A 22,832-nucleotide genomic window follows, 5' to 3' on the forward strand; every position below is an offset into this window, starting at 1 on the left:
TCCAGCCCGTCAAAGCGGAGCGATCCGTCAAAGTCCGGCTCCTCATCGCTGCTGTGCGCCTCGGTGGCACCTGCAGACGGCGTAGCCGCAGCCAGCGCCGAATTTTCCTCCTGCTGCTGCTGCTTTAATCCAGGCAACACCCGCTGGATGCTGCTCTCGATCAGCACAACCTTTTGCCGCTTGAGGCTTATATCCATGTTGAGCACGTAGTTGACCAGAGTGCGCGTACTGGGGAAAGTAAAGGCCTCGCCAGTAGTTAGCTGCTCTTCCAGCATGTGGTTGCGGAGAATCTGGTATATTTTGCGGTCCATATCGGACATCCTGCCCTCTGGGCGCTGTCTCTTGTTACTGCCAGTCATGCCGTATGTGTCGTGGTGTGGTGTGGTGTGGTGTGATGTGATACGTAGTGTGGTGTGATGTGGTGTGCCAAAGTGTGCTGTACTTTTTGACTCCAAGGGTCCGGTGTGCAATTAGCGCAAAAATATATTTTAAGATAAGTATATATAAGCCCAATTGCTGCGAAATAGAGACAGCAGAGGGTAAAAAAAATAGCATTTTTGTTATTTTTCCTCTTATTTTCTTCTAACCAAAAAACATTGATTTTGCGCTTGGTTAAGAAAAATTAGGTGATCAGTGAATTTGAATTTGGCCAGCATATTCCCGCCCTCCAGCTGCCCATTCCACTTCCACTGCCTTTTGATGCTGTTTGTTTTCCTTTTTGTCTTGCGCGCAACCTTTTTGTTCAATCCATCCCGTATTCGGCCTTTATTACAGCACAGACATGGACAAGGGCATGGTCAGAGATATCACCAATGAAGCCACAGCAAAACCGCCCGCAGCGGCAGAGTGCCCGATCATAATTGAGGCTGACTTACCAGAGGCGCTTATGCATGAGCCAGCAGTGCCTGCGACGGCCAGATTCAACTTCCCAATGCGCGGCAGCCCGCAAATGCTGACCGCACCGGGCGGCGCGCAGGGCCGAGCCAAGAAGGTGGCCCTGAAGCCCGGGTTTTCTCCGCTTGACTGGGCGCGCCTGGTAAAGTCCGGCGAGAACCTATCCGGAGTCCCAGTGCCCCGGCCCTACACTATGGACGAGGTCAAGCTGCACAACAAGCGCGACGACTGCTGGATGGTCATCGGCAACAAAATCTACAACGTCACCAGATACATGGACTTCCATCCCGGGGGCAAGTCTCAGCTAATGCGCGCCGCCGGCAAAGACGGCACAAAGCTGTTCTACGAATCACATGCTTGGGTCAACCCAGACAACATCTTAGGCCCATGCCTGGTGGGATTCGTCGCTGGCCCAGGAGGCTTCTAAGCGCGAAACGTTTATATCTATCTATCTATCTATCTATATTTTTGCTGCTATATTTAATACGGAGCAGGGTTGCTCTCTGGTTTTAATGGCAAATATACATGGAAACTAAACTACGTTGGCAGCAGCCTGTGTTTCAACGGTTGGTCCTGGGTGGATACAGGTGTGCGGGTGGCCAGAGGGACTCAGGCGCTCTTTACGTGGTATGTCTTTTTCGCAAGCTTCTCGATTTCCTGCCGGCTGCGGCGCATGTTGAGCTGCGCATAGCTTGCAATCGCAAGATTCAGCACCGGCAGTAGCCACCAAATGAACTCAAAGATTCCGCTTTTGCGGCACGTCACCGCATGCACGCTCCCGGCCGCCATAAATATGCCCAGCACAGCCTTGGCAATCGAATCCCAACGCTCAGTCGACAGCAGGTAAAACGTAAACTGCAGTATGACCACCGAAAGCTCTGTGCCCACGACTGGGTGCTCCGAATAGATGCTGACGCCGACGACTGGCAGTTTTGCGCCATTCATGTGGGCTGACGATCCAAGGCCGCCGGTCGCGTAGTTGTAGATGAACACTAGGTTCATCACCAAAATGGCCACTGTAGGCATCTTGAGAAAGGTCGAAAACGTCTTTATGTCAGCCTCGTTCTCGACCACAAGCTTTTCGAGCAGGCGCTTCTGCTCCTCCTCTGTCAGAATGTCGTATTGCTCCTCCAGCGGGACATTATTGTCCGGGTCGAGCATACGCAGGCTATCTAACTCGCTGCGCGCGGCTTGCTTCTTTTTATTCTGGAGGTGGGACAGTTTCCCCGTAGCCCCGTTACTACTCATAGCGGAGTGTTCAAGCAGGCGGTGCTCGGTATGTATAGAGGAGGGCAAGCGGGTGATGCACAGGATGCTGCTACTAGCAAATGAAAGGCGCTGTATCTAAAAAAACTGTAAAGTAAAAGGTAGAAAATGGAAATTGGCGAGATAGCGAGAGAGAGAAGAAAAAAGAAAAGGAAAAAGGAGAGGAAAATGCGTGTTTGTTTGAGGCTGAGCCAAGCTCTATATCCAGAACAGCTGAAGGCGATGACAGAACGATTAAATCAAATATCTAATCGAACATATCATTTAATCCAGCGCACCTGCGCCTTTTTTCTCTCACTGTTGCAGGATCAAACAGCCTGGTGAGTGCATTTGCAATTTGCATTCTTCCTTTGCTCCTCAAACTTATTTTTTCGCACTTGCTTTGTTAAATACACCCTTTGTCCTGCTTGCTTTAAGTTTAGGCAGTGAACCTTTCCTTGCTTATACACTTTCATCCGTCGTCGGCTGGCTTGCGCACTCAATACAATATTGCACCCGATAATGATGCTGCTTTGCATGGCAGGAAAGGCAGGAGGAAGGTCCATTTGCCCGTCCATTCGGTTTGTTCGGTCTTGCGGTGTCTCCTCGCTGATGTCGTGTCATCGCATTCCAGGATCAAACCCTGCGCTGACCACTGGCTCTGCTTCCCCATTTATTGTCACTAGAGCCAAATTAACCTGGTCCAGAGCTCCGACGCTTCTGCAGAGTACCACGAGAATCAGCAAATACAACAAGCCGCCTATTTCCATAGTCTCTACCATCGGCACTAGACACATTACCAGCAAGCCCGCTGGCCAAAGCGCTGCTCGATCCACAGTCAGCACCGACACGGCCAGCACAGTCTCGCTGGTGCAGTACGGCCCGTTTATCAATAGATTCCCAGAATCAATGCGCCCATATCTGTATCTGACCCGAATGGACAAGCCCATCGGGACCTGGCTCCTATACTGGCCGTGCGTATGGGGCATAGGAATGGGCGCATATGCGACTGGAATTCCCATTGCCAGTATGGCATACCTTATGGCATTGTTTGGAACTGGCGCCGTTGTTATGCGCGGGGCTGGGTGTACCATCAATGACATGTGGGACGTCAAATTCGACAAAATGGCAAGTACACAATAGCACAAACGCGGCACAAACTGCCATTCCTGCATACTGCCACTTCTAGATGGAGAACTTTGACTAAGCACGCTTTATTCTCTCCCCGATCAACTCGTTTGTGCAATTAACCATTTGTAGGTTGAGCGCACCAAGACACGCCCGATTGCGTCGGGCGTTATCAGCCGCCCAAAGGCGTTTGTCTTTCTCAGCGCACAGCTCGCTGCAGGCCTTGCCGTATTGGTGCAGCTAAATCCTTACACGATTGCATTTTGTATGGGGTCCATGCCGCTGGTGATCATGTATCCATTTATGAAGCGCATCACATACTGGCCCCAACTAGTTCTGGGTCTCGCCTTCAACTGGGGCGCACTCGCTGGCTGGTCAGCAGTGGCGGGCGGAATCGATTGGGCCGTTGCTCTACCACTCTACGCAGCCGGCGTGTCGTGGACATTGGTATACGACACGATCTACGGACACCAAGACAAACGGGACGATATTGCTGCAGGCGTCAAATCGACGTCCTTGCTTTTTGCAGAAAACACAAAGGCGATCTTGTCCGGATTCTCTACTAGCACCATAGGTCTCTTGTGTCTGTCGGGTTATATGAATGGGCAGGGAATACCATTCTACGCCACTGTTCTGGGCGCCGGCACTGCTCACTTGGTGTGGCAGCTGCGCAAAGTCAACATCAACGATCCCTCGATGTGCTGGAAAATTTTCAAATCAAACACTTGGTTTGGTGGTATCATTTTCAGTGCCATTTTGGCTGACCTTGTGTACACCCGTTATATGGCAAAAGTTGAAGACGAAGGCCCTTTGTTGGTGAAGGCCAAAGCTTAGCTTGTGTGCTGCTAAAACAGCATGTACAAGGTGTCATTTTATTAGAGATTTTCACATTTTTATTTGGTGCAAAATATAAATGAAATTATTTATTTTTGTTTGCATTAAAGTCAGCTTGATGCTGCGCACAGACCGGGGCGGGCAATTCTTAAAAGTCTCCTCCCAAGATCGTCTGGGTTTTGGCGGCTGTGGCGTCGGACCGCCAAAAACAATATTAAAAAGACGGAAATCACAAGCGGGGGGTAGCTAACTGCACATTTTTGCATTTTTGCGGTGCTTGGATGCTTCTACACGTGACGCATGATTTTGTTTTAATTAGCAGGCGTGATTATTGGCTGTTGTTTGAATGGCTTGCGAAGAGCGCTGCAGCGTACCATCACACGCTTGCAATTTATTTCTTTTTGTTCCCGCGCTTTTGCTGCTTTGCCAGCGCACAGCCAATCGCATCGTTTGCAGCCAGGCAGGGGACGAAAAAAGTAAGCAAAGTGACACACACACACATTCTCATTTCTTTTTTGCAGCGATTTTCCTTGCATTTCGGCCAGCTTCCATCACATAACATATAATTTCCCCCTTCTTTTTTCTCTCTTTTTTCCCCATCGCATTTTTCTTTCAATTTTGAAAATTTCCAGCGCCAAAAAGGAACAGAACGCCAAAACAGCAAAAAACAATAAAAAAAAAGTTCCCAAATTGCCACTGCCAGAGCCACTATCCGCGCTCCTTTTCCATTGCTTTTTTATTGCACTTTATTTATTGTCTTTCATTTCAATCGAGCACGTACTTTTTTTCGGCTCTTTGCTCACTGCCCCCCCTCCCCTCATCTTCCCTCCTGCTCTGCCACTCAGCACCTCGCAAGCACACACGCAGGAGAAAAAAAGGCACCATCCTGCCCTCTGCGCTCTCCCCCTATTAGCCGCTCGCCTGTTCGTCCGACTGTCACACCACTGCCCATCCCATCTGCCTTTTTTTGCTTTATTTTATTTTCTCTGGTAACTTAACTGCCAGAGCCACAAACAGCAACAGCAACATCGGTACCGGATTTCTTGCTGCATAACCTGTCCCTTCTCTCACTTTTCCCAGAGCCATCGCCGCATTGTTTTTTTTGCGTCTCTTCTGACACGAGACGGTCTTTTTTCGTTCACCAACACATACTTTTTTTTTGCTTGTGGGCCAAAGCATAGCAAACGTAAGTGCCAAACATACCCACTCATTTCTTGCTTGACTCTCACAAAATAAAAAATACTCGAGAGATTCGCTGTCGCGAATCAGTAGCAGCTCTCATTAAGCTCAATTTACTCTCAAAACACACATACACACGTATAGGCATTCATTCCGTCCTTTTTTGGTACTAACCGTGCGATATGCAAATACAGCCCTTGCCGGAATCCACACCCACACCCACACCCACACCAATGCCAACAGCAACAGCAACAGCAACAGCAGCAGCAGCAACATCGTCGGCAGCGTCAGCATCGGCGGGGATTGCGCCGGGCACGCCGGGCGCGACTGCTGCTGGCGCCACACATGCCATCCAGGACAATGTATTGACAAAGGACAAGCTGCGCCAGATACTGATGGTGATCCAGGCCTTGCGTAGCAAAGGTGCGACTGAGCAGAACAACGCAGAGTACGCCAAACTGATGCACATAATGCGCGTGGTCAACGCTCAGCAGCAACAGCAGCAAATCCAGCAGCAACAGCGGCAAATCCAGCAGCAACAGCAACAGCAGCCACCCGCAGATACCAGTGCTAATGGGATTGATAATGCCAATGCTAGCACGGAATCACAGCCACAGACGTCTTTATCAGCCAATTCTGAAAACTGCGCCGTTTCTGCGCTAGGCGAAGCCATCCCGGCCGTGTTAGCGTCCAGCAACACTGGCCCAGCAAAGCCAAACTCCGCCTCCTCTGTGTCAATGTCAGCTTCTGGACCATTCCCAGATATCGCGCCAAGACCGATAGTAGCAGCAGCAGCGGCTACATCACCCCAGCCACACACCCAGCAGAGCCAAACTCAAAGTCAGCAGCAGCCACTGGCCCTAAACGCTTTGTCAAAGCCACCCCAGTTCACGCCCGACGATATTGCCCGCCTGCGCAAGCAGATCCAGGCATTCCGCCTGGTGGCAAAGAACATGCCCCTGCCGCCGTTGCTGCGCCAGGAGCTGTGGGCGAGCAGCCTATCAGATGAAGAGAAGCGCCTGCTGGACGCGCCTCCACCCAGCATAAATACAGCAGCCGGAAACACGGTCGAGTCCGTGCACCAAGCCATCCACCAGAACTTTGATTCTAGCGGAGCCTCGACGCCCGTGTCTGCAGCCACAAACGGAACGAGGACGACCTCGGCCAATATTCCGGGCATCGGTCAGGTCAAGGTGCAGCTGGTTCTTCCGCCGCTGCCACAGAGCATTGGCTTTGTGTCGCCGCACCTTCTGCTCAGAGACAAGCTGGCCGCGGCCGGCAATCAGGCGGCGCGGCTGCAGCGCCTGCTGGTGCCGAGTATCACACCCAGTGGCATTGACGTGCGCGCTATGGCCCGCGAGCGCGAGCAGCGGCGCGACGCGCGCATCGAGTACCGCATCAAGGAGCTGGCTGCGCTGCCTGCCACAGTCAGCGACGAGGGCCTGGACGTGGGCCTGGCGCCCGGGTCTGTGTACGAGCGCCCAGGCCTGCTGAGTCGGGCCGAGTCCAGCGCGCGCATCAAGGCGCTTATCGAGCTCAAGGCCCTGGGCCTGCGGCACAAGCAGCGCGCGCTGCGCAACGAAGTTGTGCGCAGTATCACTCGCGCCTCGCAGCTAGGCGTTGCTGGCGACCGGTCGGCGCTGCGGCGCATGAAGAAGCAGTCATTGCGCGAAGCGCGCCTGACCGAGAAAATGGAGCGCCAGCAACGCATGGACCGCGAGCGCCGCGAGCAGGACCAGCACAAGCAGCAGCTAGCAGCCATCACTGAGCACGGCGCCGGGCTTGTTGCGTGGCACAAGGTGCAGCAGCAGCGCATGGCCAAGCTCGGCCGCACCGTGCTGACCTTCCACGGGGCGGCTGAGCGCGAGGAGCAGAAGCGCATCGAGCGCGTGGCGCGCGAGCGCATCCAGGCGCTCAAGGCCGGTGACGAGGAGGCGTACCTGAAGCTGGTCGACAAGGAGAAGGACACGCGCATTTCGCACCTGCTCGGCCAGACCAACCAGTACCTCAACACGCTTATCGAGGCCGTGCACCGCCAGCAGCAGTCGGTCGTCTCACATGATGGCCCGGCCGCTGGAGGCGAGGCCGTACCGTCGTGGCTGTCCGAGAACGCCGAGCTCGACGCCGACGAGGCCAGCGCTGAGCAGTCCCGCGACTACTACTCGGTCGCGCACCGTATCCTCGAGCCGATCAAGGAGCAGCCGAGCATCCTGGTCGGTGGCTCGCTCAAGGACTACCAGCTGCACGGCCTCGAGTGGATGGTGTCGCTGTACAACAACCGGCTTAACGGCATCCTGGCCGATGAGATGGGGCTGGGCAAGACCATCCAGACGATTTCGCTGGTCACGTACCTGATTGAGAAGAAGCTGCAGAACGGGCCGTTTTTGATTATCGTGCCACTGTCGACGATCACCAACTGGATCCTCGAGTTCGAAAAATGGGCGCCGAGCGTGCGTGTGATCGGATACAAGGGCAATCCAACGCAGCGGCGTGTCCTGCTTGAGCGCATCAAGCGGCAGGACTTCCAGGTGCTGCTGACGACCTATGACTACATTATCAAGGACCGCCCCCTCCTGTCCAAGATCAACTGGATCCACATGATCATCGACGAGGGCCATCGCATGAAGAACACAAAGTCCAAGCTGGCGGCCACGCTGACTACGTTCTATAAGACGCGCTACCGCCTGATCCTGACGGGAACGCCGCTGCAAAACAATCTTCCCGAGTTGTGGGCACTGCTCAACTTTGTGCTGCCCACAGTGTTCGCCTCAGCGGACAGCTTTGACGACTGGTTCAACGCGCCGTTTTCCAGCGCCGGTGCGCAGGACCGCATTGCGCTCAACGAGGAGGAGGAGCTGCTGATCATCAAGCGCCTGCACAAGGTGCTGCGCCCATTCCTGCTCCGGCGCCTCAAGAAGGACGTCGAGGTCGACCTGCCCGACAAGATCGAGCATGTCATCAGATGCAGCATGTCAGCTGTGCAGACGCGGCTGTACCACCAGATGCTCCGCTTCGGCACACTCTTCCGCGGCGTCACGGTTGACGACAACGGCGTCTCGCGCGCCAACAAGGCGAGCTTTAGCAACACGCTCATGCAGCTGCGTAAGATTTGCAACCACCCGTACGTTTTTGAGCAGGTTGAGTCGCGCATCAACCCGCTGGGAATCAACAACAGCCTGCTCTACCGCTCGGCCGGAAAGTTTGAGCTGCTGGACCGCGTGCTGTCGAAGCTGCTGGCGACAGGCCACAAGGTGTTGATCTTCTTCCAGATGACCAAAATCATGACGATCATGCAGGACTTTTTGGACTGGCGCGGCATAGCGAGCCTGCGCCTTGACGGATCGACATCCGATGACGACCGCCGCGAGTACATGCACACGTTCAACAAGCCCGACTCGCCGTACAAAGTGTTCATGCTGAGCACGCGCGCTGGTGGCCAGGGCCTCAACTTGCAGACCGCCGACACGGTCGTCATCTTTGACTCGGACTGGAACCCGTCGGCTGACGCGCAGGCGATGGACCGTGCGCATCGCATTGGGCAGAAGAACGAAGTGCGCATCCTGCGTCTGATCTCCCGTGGTACCGTCGAGGAGGATGTCTTGGCGCGCGCAGAGCACAAGCGCGACCTCGACGGCAAGGTCATTCAGGCAGGCAAGTTCGACAACAAGACATCCTCCGAGGAGCGCGAGCGCCTCTTGCGGTCGCTGCTCAGGGCCAAGGAGGCCGAGGCGGAGGAGATGGCTGACGCCGAGGCCGAGACGAACCCGGACGACGAGCTGAACGAGATGATTGCGCGCAGTGACGAGGAGCGCATAATCTTTGCGCGCATGGACATGGAGCGCAGGGAGCGCGAGCTGGCCGAATGGCGCGAAGCTGGCCACGCCACCAGCCCGCCCCCCGAGCGCCTGATCACCGACAGCGAGCTGCCCGAAGAATACCTTCAAGATTATGACCCGGCTGAGGAGAAGCGCAAGGCCGAAGAGGAGGCCACGCGCGACAAGTCGCGCAACACGCGCCGCGTGTACTACGACGACGGGCTGTCCGAGGAGCAGTGGCTCGACGCGCTGGAGGACGACAACGCCGACATTGACGATATTGTCAACCAGAAGCGCGAGCGTGCTGAGCGCAAGCGCAAGCGCATTGAAGAGCGGCTTCTGCAGCAGCACCTGAGCGGCCAGCAGGCCGAGGCCGGTGCCAACGGCAGCGCCGCTGGCGACGGTGGCGGTGACTATGGCGAGGGTGGAAATGATGAGGATAGTGACAGCGATGCAAATGTTGATGCCGATGCGGACGACGACGATGACAGCGACAGAGAGCATGGGAGAGTCCGAAGCAGTGGCAACGCCGCTCGCTCCAAGGACACTCGCGATGCGGCGGCTCTGAGCACGCCGCGCAAGCGAGGCCGGCCCCGTCTCAGCGCCAACGGCGCGGCGCCAACAACCAAGCCACCTAGCAACGACGGCGGCTCTGTTGCTGGTCGGCGCAAGAGGCCACGGTTGGCTGGCGCCGATCTTGACGACGACGATGCGGTGTCGGCAGCGGCATCGGTTGTGGGTGCCATGACGCCCACGAATATCCCTGCTCGCAAGGCACGGCGCAAGACTGGCGCTGCTGACATGCTTTCTTCCGCGGAGCGCACGCGAATGGACGAAATATTCGAAGCCTCGTTTGCAGCGGTCGAGGCGTGTGTCGACGAGTACGGGCGGCGGCGTTGCGACCTGTTCTTGGAGCTGCCCAGCCGGCGCGACTACCCTGACTACTACGTCATCATCCGACAGCCGATCGCGATGAAAAACATCCGCCGCAACGTGAAGGCGCACAAGTATGCGCAGGTGGCGGACTTCCACCGCGACTGGAAGCTGATGTTCGACAACGCACGCACCTACAACGAGGAGGGGTCGATGGTCTATGATGATGCGTGCCAGATGCAGCGGGCGCTGGAGGACAAGCTGAACGAGATGACCGGCGAAAACTACCACAGTCCGGTTGGGACCCAATCGCCCTTGAACCCAACGTTTGCCGCTGCCATTCAGCAGCAGCTAGCGGTAACATCGACATCAGAATCTGCACTTTCTGGCGCTCCGATCTCCACCATTCTGTCGGGTCCCATGCCAGACAATGGGATCGTTGTTCGCCATGCTGCAGCACACTCTACCGCAGAGCCGTCACCAGCAGCCCTCCCGCACCATGATCACCATCATTACCAAACCCAGCACCATGTTCAGCACCAGCAACATTTGCATGGCGCACCTCACCACGAGTCGTTTGCAGCCAACATGAGCCGCCACACAGTGAATGACAGCTACGACGAGGACGTTGACGAGGATCTGTAGTTGGCTGTCATTTTAAATGGCCGCTTCGAGCCTACGTGCCAGACTGCACACACGTTTTGCGTATATGCAAAATTTTGAAAATAATAAATTTTTTTTTGCAAAACGAATATGTACCAGCGCAGCTACACTAACGAAAATAATGAGGCTACAAGTATTCTGCAAATCGACATCCTTCTCCAGATTGACTAGAAACCTGAAAGGTGTTTAGAAACTAGTGGCAATAGGACACTATGGCTGAAGATATTATCCAGCTCGCTACTTCCTTTGAAGAGAAGAAGCAGGGGAAGATGGATTCTTACACACACGCTTAGTATTGGGCTTTGGCTTGAGCGTCGCTAGACTTGGGTTCAGCCACCTCTAATGATGCATTTTTGCGCAAGAAACAGGGAGGAAGATTGCCTTTAAACAGGGCATTGAGAATAATGCGAAAGCTCAGTACCGCAGCCATGTCGCGATTCCACTTCCGTCTTCCTGATGGCACCTTTTCGCCATCCTTGATCTTGGTTCCGTCGGGCCTGAAGGTTTGAAAGCAGTTTTCCATTGTGCACTGGAGCAAGCCGTGACATAAAATTTGGCGAGGTTTTTCTACTGCTGGAATTATATTCATGCATGTTGCGGCTACCTGCTGCTGCTGCTGTTTCTGTTGCTGTCTTTGCTGCTGCTGAACGGCCAACTCGTCGCGCATCCTCTGTCTGATTCTGCGCTCAATCTTGCCCCACGACCGGTCGCTCAGCCTGACAATGCGCTTGAGATTATCGGCGGGCTGGAGATTAACGCAGTGCTTCCGATTCCGCTCAGCCAGCTCATTCCGCAGCTGCTGCTTCACCTTGCAGGAAATTTTTCGCTTAGACGAGTCCTTTTCCTCCCCTATCCGCCGGAGGATATTGGCAGACTGTGGGCAAATAGGCACCCATTGGTTGCGACTCTGCTGTGCATTTCCTGTAAAAGATACGTCGTCGACGGCAGTTTTAGTTGTAACAGAAACGGCTATGGCTGCTGCTGGGACAGACACAATGGCTAAAGTGGTTGCAGCTGCGACGGAATTGGATGAATATAAGTACATCCTTAAGCGTCGCGCTTAACCTATAGCCAAAGCACCATTTAGACGCAAGCATTAAATACTTTCCCGTATCTTCAAAAATTTGAACTTCCTGATTTTTTAGGCTAAAAACTGGGAGGGGGACGGGTTTTGAAAACCCCCTGCTTAGTAATCTGGAGTTTCGCTATAAATATCTATAAATTCTAAAAATCCATTTACACTAGTGTATTGCAGCAGGGGCTAATATGGTGGCGCATACTTCTTAAAGTTGATTCGTGGGAACTGGCATTTCAGCCAGTGTCGCTGTTCATCTGGAAATGTGAACATTGGCAGGCGACATTTGTTGACAGAAGGGAGCTCGGCGAGACATGCTGACAGAACATTTGTGGGGCCGCTGCCAGTCTGCTCACTGTCGGACTCGGAGGTATACGCAGCCGATCGGTTGCAGTCCCTTGTAATGACAGCATGGATTACAAGGTATTGCAGGCGGCACTGCATTACTGGACAACAGTCTGTTCCAATCTGTTCTAGGCTATCGTTGGTCCTAGGCTTGGCGTCAAATGTGAACCACAGTGTATGCAGGTATGGAAGCATTCTCAACAACGCGCTCAGCGCATCTGTCGATAGCGACAAACGAGACACATAAAGGGAGTGTAGCCATTGCGTTTTCCAAATGCACCCGGTAACCAGACGAGACGAGAGGCTGCATCCTTCATACTCGTTGTTAGAGCTGGCAATGTCCAAATGGCGAAGCTGAGGAAGGCACGTGAGCTTAGCGGCCCACAGGTTGTTCTGCTGCTGGTTGATTGAGCTGCCGGCGTAAATAAATTGTAACCTCTCGAGTTTTGAGCAGTTTGTGCCGATAAGCAAACTCAGCTCTGGGCGGGCAACAGGAATAACCAGCCCTGTCAGTAGCGCCCATTTGTGCTGCAAGATGGGTGTCCAAAAGGTATCGGACTCTCGCCATGCGGCCTCCTCGCTGCGCAGTCCAGTGACTGAAAGTGAGTGTAGACTGGCAGCCATCAAAGCACCGGCTGTGCCTTTGGCGTGGCGGTGGCCAAACATGCGCATGCTCAGGGGGTATTGGCCGCTAATCTTTAGGTGTCTGAGCATTGGGGGCAAGTTAATAGACAGTTTGCTGGCGGCGCCGGCGTCGACTTGACGGAGGTCCAGAGTCTGCAGCAGCGGTAGCAAGTCAGAGAGCTGCCCGAGAAGCTGCACTGCAGACTCTACAATGCATGGCACGGTGAGTTGGGTCAGTGACGCGCCGGCCCCATTAGAAAGAAAAAGAAAGCGAACTTGCGACCTCCTGTAATGTTCGTCGGCAGCCGGCGGCAGAAGCGCGCGGCTGTCTTCTGTGATGTGAAGGCCTTGCAAATATGGATGGGCAGTGACTGCACGCTGCATTGTCTCAGCCCAAGCGGCAGCGGCGCCCTCGAGAATAAGCACCCTGAGCTGAGGATTGCATGTAGCGAGCACCTGTTGAACACGGCGGATGTTGTACGGCGGCCAGGCGCCAATAGCTACTCGCCTTACATTTTCCCAACGCATCCCCAGCCATTCGCACAAGATATCTGTTTTAGTTTTCCCGCTTACTGCCTGCGGGGAAGCTGGGGCGGACGAGCTGTGCGAATTCCCACGCCGTCTCTGGCATCTCCGGTATTCCATTGTGTGCACGAGCCGGCCGTATACTGCGTGTACCCTGTCTGCACTGGCCCTGTACTCCCAGTCGCTTATGTCGATGCTTTTCCACAATAAGGGCAAGCTGAGGCGGCGCCACACCCTGCTGACGTGCTGTAGCGAGTTCAGGGTTTGCCGATCGGACATGTGGCAGATGAGATCGAGCACCTCAAACGGCAGCTTGGCGTACGCCGACGGGTCCTTCATCGTTGCTGGCGTGTAGCGAGGTGTCAAGTAGCAATGTGCGGAGGCTTGCTGGTACGCTGCAATGGCACAAGTGAGCGAGTGTGTTGTATAGCGAGCTAACCGCGCTGACAAAATGGTTTGATAGTTTAAATATTGAAATGAAACCGAAGAAAGGACCAAGGCTATGAGCGGAGTTGAAACAAGTACGACATCGGAAAAACATTCATATCGATATCAGTTTCAAATTGCAAGCCGTGAGTTGCAATTCTCAACTCGCAACTCACAGTGTCAGCTGGGCTGCACGCGCGCGCGGCGCCCAGCACGGAGATTGAGATAGGCGGGGGATGTACGCGCAATAGGCGGCAAAGGAGACGGCCGAAACAAAGGCGAACTGGGTAAAATGTCATGTGCATATTGCACTCCGCATTAATAAAACGGCAATATGACAATGTGCCAGTCGCCTGGGCAGCACTGGACATACTGCACACACTGCACACACTGCACACACTGCACACACTGCACACACTGCACACACTGCACACACTGCACACACTGCACATTAAGGCGAGGATGTGCGCAGTGGCGCCATCGCCGCCTAGTACTGCGTAAAGTTCTGCGTAAAGCTCTGCGTGCCAAAGTCCTGCGTAAACTGCGATGCCCCGGCGCTGGTGAATTGCGAGCTGCCAGCCAGGTCATCCATTGCGCCTCCACGGTAGCCGCCAAACATCGACTCTTGCGTCAAGAAGTTCTGCGAGAATGGCTGTGTGTGCAAGAACTCACTTTCGCCATAGGGCTGGTGCTGATGCTGGAGCTTGGCTGCGGCCGCAGCATCCTTTGGCAGCGTCTTGCGAGGGTCCACTGCGGTTGCTGCCGATGCTGGCGGCGCACCAGATGCCATCTGCTCGTTGGAAATCATGACGCGGTCGCTCTTGCTGAACATGATGGACGCGTGCATCCGCGGGTTGAACATGTTACGGCTGTCTCCGGGCGATAGGTCGCTCGGCATGTATCCGTCGCCAAACGCGCCGCCGCGAGGAGAGGATGCTGACGGCACTGGCAAGCCTGGCGTGGCCCTGGGGCCGGCGGCGGGCAGGAGCACTGTGTCTTGCTGCGTGAACTGCTGCGTCTGCATGTCGAAGTCCTGCGAAAAGAACTGGCTCGCCAACGGGTCGGCGTACGACGCCTGGGTGAGCATCGACGATGACGCGCCGGAGCCGCCAAAGAAGTTACTGTACAGCGAGGTGCCTTGTGCGTAGCCGCCTGGCCCCGCGCCCTGCGCGCCCCGGGCCGCGTCCTGCTCGCCGGCAGGCTCGAGGTCGGGCGGGATGTAGCGCATGGTGTTGCGGCCCACAAGCTGCGCCAGCCGGTTGCTGCTGGCGGCTCCAGGCGCAGTGTTGACCTGCATGACCATGCTGCGGCCGCTGAGCGGGTGGCTGCCCCTGGGCATGCGCGGCTTGCTGAGGCGTGCCGCGCTCTGCACGAGGTTGTTGAGCTGGCCCTCGACCAGCACGCCGTGGAGCTTGTAGTACGACAGCAGCTCGTGCCATAGCGGGTTGCGGCTCAGCACCTTGGGGCTGCCAAGCACAATCACGCCGTACTTGGCGCGGGTCAGCGCGACGTTGAGGCGGCGCGGGTCGCTGAGGAAGCCGATGCCCTGGTGCTCGTTGTTTCGCACGCAGCTGAGGATGATGTAGTCCTTCTCGCGGCCCTGGAACGCGTCAACGCTGGCAACCTCGACCTCCTTGTACGACTCGGAGACGAGCGGCCCGGCCTGCGCCATGTGATGGACGATCCAGCTGCGCTGGCCTTCGTAGGGCGTGATCACGCCGATCTGCTCTGGGTTCAGGTTGGCCTTGAGCATGCGCGTAACGATCTTCTCGCAGGCGCTGGCCTCGACGCGGTTGATGTACGACGTGCCGTTGGATGCAATCTCCTCGACGCCGTTGCACGCCAACAGCATCATCGGCTTGTCTGGGTTGGGCCATGGGAAGCCAATGTCGCTGCGCGTGCGCTCCTGGGCCGTGACGCCGTTCTGCAGCGACCCCTCGTAAAAGAAGTTGCTCGGGAATTCCGAGAGGCACGGGTGCATGCGGTACTGCACGACGAGGCGGTGCGGGCGCAGCCCTAAGAACACCAGGCGCTCGAACAGAGACTGGCTGAGCCCGGCGCTCGCAGCCGTTTTGCTGATGATGACCGGCCCCAGCTGCTGGTGGTCGCCGATGAGGACGACTTGGCGCGCGCCCATGACCAGCGGGATCAGGCACTCAGGCTCGGACGCCTGCGTGCTCTCGTCAATGAGCACCGTGCGGAACTGGAACTTTGACAGGCGCTTGTCGCCGGCTCCAGCGCACGTGCACAGGATGACATCGGCGTAGCGCAGCACCTCCATCTCGGACTCGGTGCGCAGCCGGCGGTAGCGGTTCTGGTCGCTGCTGCTGAGCTCACCCATGGCCAGCTTAAGCTTGTGCAGCTTCTGCAGCTCGGGGATCGTGTCGTTCATCAGCGCCTGCGTGTGCAGCTCAAGATGCGAGATGCGCGACTCGAGCTCCTCGCGGCTCTTGGCCGTGATGCGTACCACGCGCAGGCCTGTGCGGTGGATCTTCTCGGTCAGCTGGTCGACGGCTACGTTGCTGGGCGCGCAGACGAGAATCTTGCCGTTGTTGGCTCTGGCGAGGTGGTAGACCAGGGTCGCCGACGTGACGGTCTTTCCCGTGCCGGGTGGGCCCTGTATCAGGCTCAACGGGCTGCGAAGCGCCGACTTGATGGCGTCGATCTGCGACGCGTTGAGCTCGGGCAGCCCGGGCGCGTTGAACTGCCGGGGCATCTTGGTCTCCAGGTCGACCTTCTTGACCTCGTGGCCGAGCAGCTTGTGGTATATATACTCACTGACCGATGCCTCCATTACAGCAAACTTCTTCATTGCGCTCTGCATGCGGTCAAACGTGATCGACTTCCACACAAAGTCGACCGAGAAGTTGTCGCAGATCTCGGTCGGCGAGTCGCCGGTCGACATCTCGATGCAAATATCGTCGCTGGTGCTGTTCGGAAGTTTGATGACGTTGCCGCTGCCCTCCCACGGCTCACGCAGCATGGCGCCCGCGTACGACAGGCGGAGCTCGTCGCCGATGACCAGCCGCAACTCGCCCAGCTCGTACTTTGGCAGCTGGAAGTATGCCAGCTCACGGCGGTTGAGCCCGGTGTCCCAGCGTACCGAGATATTGTCCTGCGTCTGCGACTCCTTCATGCGCCTGTCGTAGTCGGCTTCGATCTTGACCAGCGGCCCGAATATGTTTTGGTACTGGTAGGCGTCCTCGTAGCGCAAGAGCACACGGTTGACCTCGATCTCGGCTTCAATGTGTCCGATGTCGGCCACCGTGGCACCGGAGCTGCGCACCCACATCTCCTCAAGCTCGCGGATCTGCTGCGTGCTGAGTAGCTTGGCGTTCTGCTGCGCCTTCGCAGACGGCACCTGTACCAGCCAATTGATCAGCTGGCGCTCGTGGATCAGCGGCTGCCACTGGGCAGCGTCCCACATCACGTCCTTCGACGACGGAGCCGACGCGCAGGGGCGGCACAGGATGACAACCACTGTGTCGCTCTTGGCCGGAATAAAGCCTAGAGAAAAGGCATTGCGCGCGCCGCAGTTGTAGCACTCAAGCGTTGTCTCGCCGAGCTGACTGCCCGGATGCAGCTGCACCTCCTTGTGGTGCGCCTTGACCAGGTGCCAGATAATGTGTGAGCTTGACGTGTTGCCGCGCGCATTGCAAAACCACCGCTTGCACCCAAGGCACTTTGTCACGCTGTTCTCTTCGTGCACGCCACAGTAGGCGCATGCATGCTCAGGAAGGCTTTTGTCGTCAGCACAACAGGCTTCATTGTCGCTGCCGCCGTCATCGCTGTAGCGCTGGTTGGCCGTGCCGCTGAGCGAAAGCTGCGAAAACCGCAGATCATCGATGCCGTCAGCAGAGGCTGGCTGTGCATTCAAACTTTCCATGGGAAGTTCAAGTTAACAGGCAGTCGTTTTGTCGGGCAGCTGGCGGGTCGCTTGTCTGGTTAAAAATAAATAAATGAAATTGAAAGCAGTTGCAATAAACTGAGGGGTGGGACACAAAAAAAGGAGAGAAACAAGTTGAAATTCTTCTCAGGTATTCTGAAATAGCTGGTGCATTCACGTATATGACAATTGAAATATCTTTTACTTTGTGCAAAAAAACGAAAGGAAAACAAAGTTGAAGAATGATTTCTGATCAAACGATTTTTTGGTGTATTTTACACGCCCCCAACCGAAATCACGACCTTTTTTTTGTCTTGTAAGCTTGAACAGGCCCATCCAATTGCCTCAACTCTGACTTGCATCAGTGTTTATTTTCTAGTCTTTTTTTCCTTTTATTATTTTTCTAACCAACAAGCTTTCTCAATTTCATTATTATTTCTGCGCGCACGCGTGAGCTACATTGCTTTCAACACTAAAACAAAACACACTCTTACCACACCGCGAACCCAAATCAGCCGCCAGTCATGAGCAACATCAACGACATCGCGAAGCAGTTCACTGAATACTATTACCAGGCCTTCGATGCTGACCGCAGGAACCTGGCGCCCCTCTACGTACGTTTGCCAGTTTTAAATTGGTCTTTTCAGATTAGAGGCGCACCTTTGAAATCAAGCCTCTCAGCTCGTTTTCAAATTGTTTAGCGCATGGCTTCAAGCCGCGTAAACATATGGCGGGGTTTAGCAAAACGTAGTCAGCGCAATTTGAGAAATCAGTGCGGTTGCGGCTGCGGCTGCGTGTGCCCACTGTTCTCCAACACCAAGCGCCGCGCGTGCTGTACACGCTCACATGATAGCGTATATCAGATTTGCACCACCCGTTTATACTAAAAGCAGGAACTTTGTTTTGCTACCGCTTGCCAATTCTCTTGTTGCTTCTTGTAGAGAGACATGTCGATGATGACCTGGGAGAGCTCTCAGATCCAAGGCGCGCAGGCCATAGTCGAGAAGCTTGTGGTAAGTACCTGCTGTGCTGTGTCTGCTGTGTCTGCTGTGTTTGTTGGTGTTGGCAGTGTCATCGTGGATCTCTGTTCTTGTACACTGGCCATTCTGGACGGTCCGACTAACCCATTGCTGCCGCCCCCAATTCTGTTTTTTTGTGTTTTTGTATGAACGCGTAGTCGTTGCCCTTCCAGAAGGTCCAGCACAAGATCACCACAGTCGACGCTCAGCAGTCGCTGCCTGGAGTCAACGCCATCCTTATCTTGGTAACCGGTCAGCTTCTTGTCGACGAGGAGACCAACCCCCAGCAGTTCTCACAGACGTTCCAGCTCGTCGAAAACGAGGGCTTTTTCATTTACAACGACGTCTTCCGCCTCAACTACTCCTAAATGCTCAGGACATGCTGTGCCCCTTTTACACAATATCTTTTGTTTTGGACATTAATAAACAATTACTCAAAAAAACATGCTGGCTTTGTCGTGGCATTACTTGCACAAAATAATAAAAGAGGGAGTGTTTAAAGTTGTGTTTTCGATATGAGGGCGCCCAAAGGCGCGCGAGTCAAGATGCGCGGCCAGAGATTAAAGCGCAAATGCGGCCAGTACTGCTACGAGAAGCGCGGTCCAGGCACTGGGGGCGACCGATACTGACCGGGTGGCGGCGTTGGGGTTGTAATTCTTTGCCACGCCGTCGTTCGACTGGGCATAGCGCGAGTTGTACATGGAGAACGGTAGCATGAACTGAAACAGCTTTCCGGAATAAACGCGCGTGCTGTTGTCCCATCCAATGTCGCTGTCGTAGATGAACAGCTTGTATCCGGTGCCCTCTCGGAGTGTGTATCCGGGCGGACTCTCAGTAATGGTGTTCCAGGTATATTCCTTGTTCGGCGTGCTGACATTCTGCGCAATGTACCAGTACAGCGGCTTGCTTGTCCCCGGCTGGAAGTATCCGGGCGGCATCTGCCCGCGAATGGTGATCTGGGATGGGGGCTTTTTCATGTTATTGTCATAGTCCCACTTCAGCTTGACCTCTGAGTTGATTTCAAACAGGGGTGACTGGACGGATTGAGGTGGCGTTTTTATCACGATGCGCCCGGGCTGCCCGTTGGACGAGCCAGAGCTGGTGCCTGAAGTTGACTTTGTGTCGCTGCTGGTCTTGGATGGTGATGACGAATCCTGGCCATCATTATTGCCGTCGTTGTTGAGAGAGATCCCGAATCCGCCGTTGGAGCTGGGACTAGCGCTTGGTTTGGCTGTTGTCACATTGTCGGCAGTGTTTTTCGAGTCCGAGTTCGAGTTGGTGTTTGCCTTTGAGTCCGAGTTTGGAATCGAGACAGGGCCGGCACTAACGATGCTGGTGTTGCCATTTCCGCCAGTGTTGCTGTTTTTAGTGTCGATTTCGCTCACAGCACTGGATTGTATGCTGTCGTTGGTTTCTCCATTGCTAGTGCTGCCGCTCAAAACGTCTATTCAAATGGCAGATAAAAAATAGTGTGTGTATATTAGCACAAGCAATTTCAACGGTGCTCAAAGGAGAGGCAGCGAGTGAAGCCAGTCATTTGCATTTACAAGGCGTAGGAAGGATACCTGCCATCAGCTGCCAATACGCTGCGACTGAGCGCCGATATAATGAAAAGCAGCAGCAGAGTTACCAGTGCCAGCCTGCTTGTTGTGCGCTTGAAACCCAGCATCGTTGCGTTTATACTGTAGGTGTTTCAATATATGCTCCCCCAAATATATGCGCGTGTGCGTATGTGTGTGTGAGTGGGTAGTCGATGTCGGGAAATGAATAATAACAAAACAAAATAAACAAAAGAAGCAAATAACACAAACACAAACGAAGAGTACAGTTAATGAAAAAAAGAGATGTGAGAAGGAAGGAAAGCAAAGTGAAAAGGAAAAGGGGAGGGACGTATCTACTTGTATGCTTGTAGTAAGGAGAAGCGCTTCTCGCCGGGCTTGAGCATCTGCTCCAGCATCTGAATCACTGCGAGAGCTTGTCAGTGGGATCACACAGAAGCGATAGCGGTAGCTGCCGGCAAGAGAAGGGAGAAGTCAGAATGAGAAATAAAGGCAGTAGAGTGTGTGAGCGCTCTCAATATTGCTTGTATTTGTGTTGTTGTTATCGGGCCTTGACAATGCTATATATTTGCTGCTATTTCCTCTCCACAGACACAAGGCACCGCTACTTCTGAGTTAAACAATGGCATTTCAAGCTGCCTCTTCCCCCTTCGTGTTCTGGCACAGGTGCTGGCCGGCCCATGCCATTGAGTGACGCAGATGTGGCGTCTCGTCCCAATTTAGATTGTATTTGGATTTGAATTTGGATAATATAAAAATTAACATATCAGTCCAGAATATGACATGCATACAACTGCGTGTTGTCTGGCTGTACTCTTTTTGATTTCAAGACTCATTCGCCAGATTGTGCATCAAAAACAGAGACATGATCCAGTGTTATTTATAAAAAATATGAGCAACGTGAATATGAAGAGTGAATAAAGTGAGAGATGTATTATATTGAATGAAGAAGGCCCTCTCGCTGACATTGTATTGCATTTATTTTATTTTCGGTCTTTTTTTTACACCAGCATGCCCAGAACTCCCAAGGCAACCGCTCCGAGTACGGTCCACAGATGAACAGCAATGTTCGGCGCCGCACTTGGATCGTAGCCCATAGGGACACCCTGGTTGGTCATATTGTACCGCGAATTGTACATGTTGAACCAAAACATGAGCGGCATGACTCGGCCGGCACCAGGTGTGTTGTCGGACACATCGTGGTCGCTGTCATAAATGTAAAGTTTGTACCCAGTGTCCTCAGAAAATGCAATTCCCTTTGCGCCATCGGTGACCGTGTCCCAAATAAACTTCTTTCCCTCGCCAGAGACGTTGACTGCAATGGTCCAGTCGCAGATTGCCGCCCGGCTAGTGGATTTCCCGCTGTCGCTGGGGAACTTGCCGCAGATGGAAACCTTTGCTGGTGGGCGTAGAGTATCGTTGGTGTAGGTCCAGCCAAGCGTAATCTTTTCGCCAATTACAAACATGGGCGTCGGAACGGAAACGACATCGGGTGTTTTCCACGAAAACGCACCAACTATACCCGTCACGTCGTAGCTCTCGTCAAAACTTTGGGTCGGGTTGTTGTCATCGTCATTGTGATTTGTGGGCTCGGGGTCATCAGATACTTCGTTATCCAGGTCACTCTCTTCGTTTTTGTCGCTGGCTACATCAGAGTCATCCTTGCGTGTAGCCGATGCTTCGGGCGATTCAGTGTTGCTGGTTCTGGTCAGCGATCTTGTCGGCGTTGGTGTCGACGATGTATCTTTGTCTATTGCAAAGTGAAAAACATTCCAGGTAGAAGAAGGGGGCCAGTCAGACGGCGTGTTAGTAACAGACAGCGGTAGTTTGAGGTATATGTTTTTGCTTTAAATAGAACTGCCGGAATATCCAGGGTGCAGGGTAGAAGAGACACGCGATCAATGCGATGAGGATAAAAATAAAGCGCACTTTTTCCATCTGGATGTTTGAATATTCGGCTGCACAAATGCCGCAGGCCAGAACCCCGAACCGTGTTCAAAAAAAGAAGAGGCAGCACTGCGTAAAATGAGCTCGGTACAGCCCCCTCATACACCTTTTTTCTGGCGCAATAGCTAACCGTAGAGTCAAAGGCGAGTTTGCAAGCGGAGCAAGTAAAAAACAATATCCCACCCGGAAAGAAAGGGAGTATCCGAACAAAACAGCAATCAAGAAACCGAGCACAAAACGAATTTTTAAAAAAAGCTTACCATTTTGAGCCGACGAGATGCTGGCAAGGCAGAAAAGCGCCAGCGCCACTGTGACGGAAAGCCTGTGCAATGTGAACCCTCGCATTTGACCCCGCTTTTATGCTATGCCGATGCTGTCTTGTTTACGAAAATGGTGGGCAGTGTAGTGGATACAGTAAGCAAAAAGGACGCAATTAATGGCAGTGGCCAAGTCAACAAATATACTGCTATAATAGTGTAAAAAATAGTAACAGAAAATTGACAAATGAAAAAGGACAAAGTGAAAGCTTTTTCTCTCTCGTCCTAAGCGACATGGCCTTGCAGTTTGCCTGAGAGGGGAAAAATGTTATTTTTACTCTAGTCAACGAGAAAAACAAAGCGCAGATCCTTGCTGTCCTTTTTCGACTCTATTTCGTCGTTTCGTTCCAGCGATGCCAATCCAAAAATAGAAGCGAAATGGCAGGCGGCAAAGACGGTCAAAAAAATTGTTGCAGCAGCCCATTGACCTCCTCAGCGTGCCGTGCCCCTTTTGTATGTGCGCAGCTTTCTTCCCCTC

At 54.0% G+C, this 22,832-nt stretch overlaps 9 protein-coding genes across 9 annotated transcripts; 3 read left to right on the plus strand and 6 right to left on the minus strand.

The window, feature by feature from the left end:
* Nucleotides 1-886: 886 nt before the first annotated feature.
* On the plus strand, nt 887-1,321 carry BX661DRAFT_140854 (cytochrome b5-like heme/steroid binding domain-containing protein; the record flags this gene model as incomplete). The annotated part of the gene is made up of 1 exon (XM_051532865.1): nt 887-1,321. One exon carries the CDS (start codon nt 887-889, stop codon nt 1,319-1,321), a length of 435 nt encoding a protein of 144 aa, XP_051393810.1.
* Nucleotides 1,322-1,503: 182 nt separating this feature from the next.
* On the minus strand, nt 1,504-2,055 carry BX661DRAFT_169264 (uncharacterized protein; the record flags this gene model as incomplete). The annotated part of the gene is made up of 1 exon (XM_051533503.1): nt 1,504-2,055. The coding sequence occupies one exon, from the start codon at nt 2,053-2,055 to the stop codon at nt 1,504-1,506; it is 552 nt and encodes a 183-aa protein (XP_051393811.1).
* A 728-nt stretch (nt 2,056-2,783) lies between these two features.
* On the plus strand, nt 2,784-4,199 carry BX661DRAFT_74837 (4-hydroxybenzoate polyprenyl transferase). Its single transcript, XM_051539458.1, has 3 exons — nt 2,784-2,941; nt 2,997-3,267; nt 3,400-4,199. Exons 2-3 carry the CDS (start codon nt 3,049-3,051, stop codon nt 4,099-4,101), a joined length of 921 nt encoding a protein of 306 aa, XP_051393812.1. The 5' UTR covers nt 2,784-2,941; nt 2,997-3,048; the 3' UTR covers nt 4,102-4,199.
* A 6,531-nt stretch (nt 4,200-10,730) lies between these two features.
* Nucleotides 10,731-11,784, minus strand: BX661DRAFT_74874 (uncharacterized protein). The gene is made up of 2 exons (XM_051539460.1): nt 10,917-11,784; nt 10,731-10,798 (listed from the first exon to the last, which is right to left on the minus strand). Exon 1 carries the CDS (start codon nt 11,674-11,676, stop codon nt 10,921-10,923), a length of 756 nt encoding a protein of 251 aa, XP_051393813.1. The 5' UTR covers nt 11,677-11,784; the 3' UTR covers nt 10,731-10,798; nt 10,917-10,920.
* On the minus strand, nt 11,785-13,826 carry BX661DRAFT_74873 (uncharacterized protein). Its single transcript, XM_051539459.1, has one exon. It carries the CDS (start codon nt 13,537-13,539, stop codon nt 11,893-11,895), a length of 1,647 nt encoding a protein of 548 aa, XP_051393814.1. The 5' UTR covers nt 13,540-13,826; the 3' UTR covers nt 11,785-11,892.
* BX661DRAFT_178369 (P-loop containing nucleoside triphosphate hydrolase protein) lies at nt 13,693-17,735 on the minus strand. Its single transcript, XM_051534896.1, has one exon. The coding sequence runs from the start codon at nt 17,510-17,512 to the stop codon at nt 14,114-14,116; it is 3,399 nt and encodes a 1,132-aa protein (XP_051393815.1). The 5' UTR covers nt 17,513-17,735; the 3' UTR covers nt 13,693-14,113.
* Nucleotides 17,736-17,873: 138 nt separating this feature from the next.
* BX661DRAFT_178373 (putative nuclear transport factor 2) lies at nt 17,874-18,963 on the plus strand. The gene is made up of 3 exons (XM_051534898.1): nt 17,874-18,126; nt 18,454-18,525; nt 18,690-18,963. Exons 1-3 carry the CDS (start codon nt 18,037-18,039, stop codon nt 18,897-18,899), a joined length of 372 nt encoding a protein of 123 aa, XP_051393816.1. The 5' UTR covers nt 17,874-18,036; the 3' UTR covers nt 18,900-18,963.
* Nucleotides 18,746-20,402, minus strand: BX661DRAFT_74947 (uncharacterized protein). The gene is made up of 2 exons (XM_051539461.1): nt 20,097-20,402; nt 18,746-19,975 (listed from the first exon to the last, which is right to left on the minus strand). Exons 1-2 carry the CDS (start codon nt 20,101-20,103, stop codon nt 19,092-19,094), a joined length of 891 nt encoding a protein of 296 aa, XP_051393817.1. The 5' UTR covers nt 20,104-20,402; the 3' UTR covers nt 18,746-19,091.
* Nucleotides 20,403-20,861: 459 nt separating this feature from the next.
* On the minus strand, nt 20,862-22,763 carry BX661DRAFT_178377 (uncharacterized protein). Its single transcript, XM_051534899.1, has 2 exons — nt 22,298-22,763; nt 20,862-21,840 (listed from the first exon to the last, which is right to left on the minus strand). Exons 1-2 carry the CDS (start codon nt 22,380-22,382, stop codon nt 21,092-21,094), a joined length of 834 nt encoding a protein of 277 aa, XP_051393818.1. The 5' UTR covers nt 22,383-22,763; the 3' UTR covers nt 20,862-21,091.
* Between the last annotated feature and the right edge of the window lie 69 nt (nt 22,764-22,832).

Source organism: Kickxella alabastrina (genome assembly GCF_025024165.1).
Source record: "Kickxella alabastrina strain RSA 675 chromosome Unknown BX661scaffold_4, whole genome shotgun sequence".
Taxonomy (NCBI): Eukaryota; Fungi; Kickxellomycota; class Kickxellomycetes; order Kickxellales; family Kickxellaceae; genus Kickxella; species Kickxella alabastrina.

What these genes read in the sequence shown, in the direction of transcription:
- BX661DRAFT_74837 (XM_051539458.1), top strand. Translation starts at nt 3,049, where the DNA reads ATGCGCCCATATCTGTATCTGACCCGAATGGACAAGCCCATCGGGACC. An exon ending in ACGTCAAATTCGACAAAATG is followed by an intron (nt 3,268 to 3,399) that starts GCAAGTACACAA and finishes AACCATTTGTAG; the next exon opens with GTTGAGCGCACCAAGACACG.
- BX661DRAFT_74874 (XM_051539460.1), bottom strand. Translation starts at nt 11,676, where the DNA reads ATGTACTTATATTCATCCAATTCCGTCGCAGCTGCAACCACTTTAGCC.
- BX661DRAFT_74873 (XM_051539459.1), bottom strand. Translation starts at nt 13,539, where the DNA reads ATGAAGGACCCGTCGGCGTACGCCAAGCTGCCGTTTGAGGTGCTCGAT.
- BX661DRAFT_178369 (XM_051534896.1), bottom strand. Translation starts at nt 17,512, where the DNA reads ATGGAAAGTTTGAATGCACAGCCAGCCTCTGCTGACGGCATCGATGAT.
- BX661DRAFT_178373 (XM_051534898.1), top strand. Translation starts at nt 18,037, where the DNA reads ATGAGCAACATCAACGACATCGCGAAGCAGTTCACTGAATACTATTAC. An exon ending in GGAACCTGGCGCCCCTCTAC is followed by an intron (nt 18,127 to 18,453) that starts GTACGTTTGCCA and finishes TGCTTCTTGTAG; the next exon opens with AGAGACATGTCGATGATGAC. An exon ending in CCATAGTCGAGAAGCTTGTG is followed by an intron (nt 18,526 to 18,689) that starts GTAAGTACCTGC and finishes ATGAACGCGTAG; the next exon opens with TCGTTGCCCTTCCAGAAGGT.
- BX661DRAFT_178377 (XM_051534899.1), bottom strand. Translation starts at nt 22,382, where the DNA reads ATGCGAGGGTTCACATTGCACAGGCTTTCCGTCACAGTGGCGCTGGCG. An exon ending in CATCTCGTCGGCTCAAAATG is followed by an intron (nt 21,841 to 22,297) that starts GTAAGCTTTTTT and finishes ACTTTGCAATAG; the next exon opens with ACAAAGATACATCGTCGACA.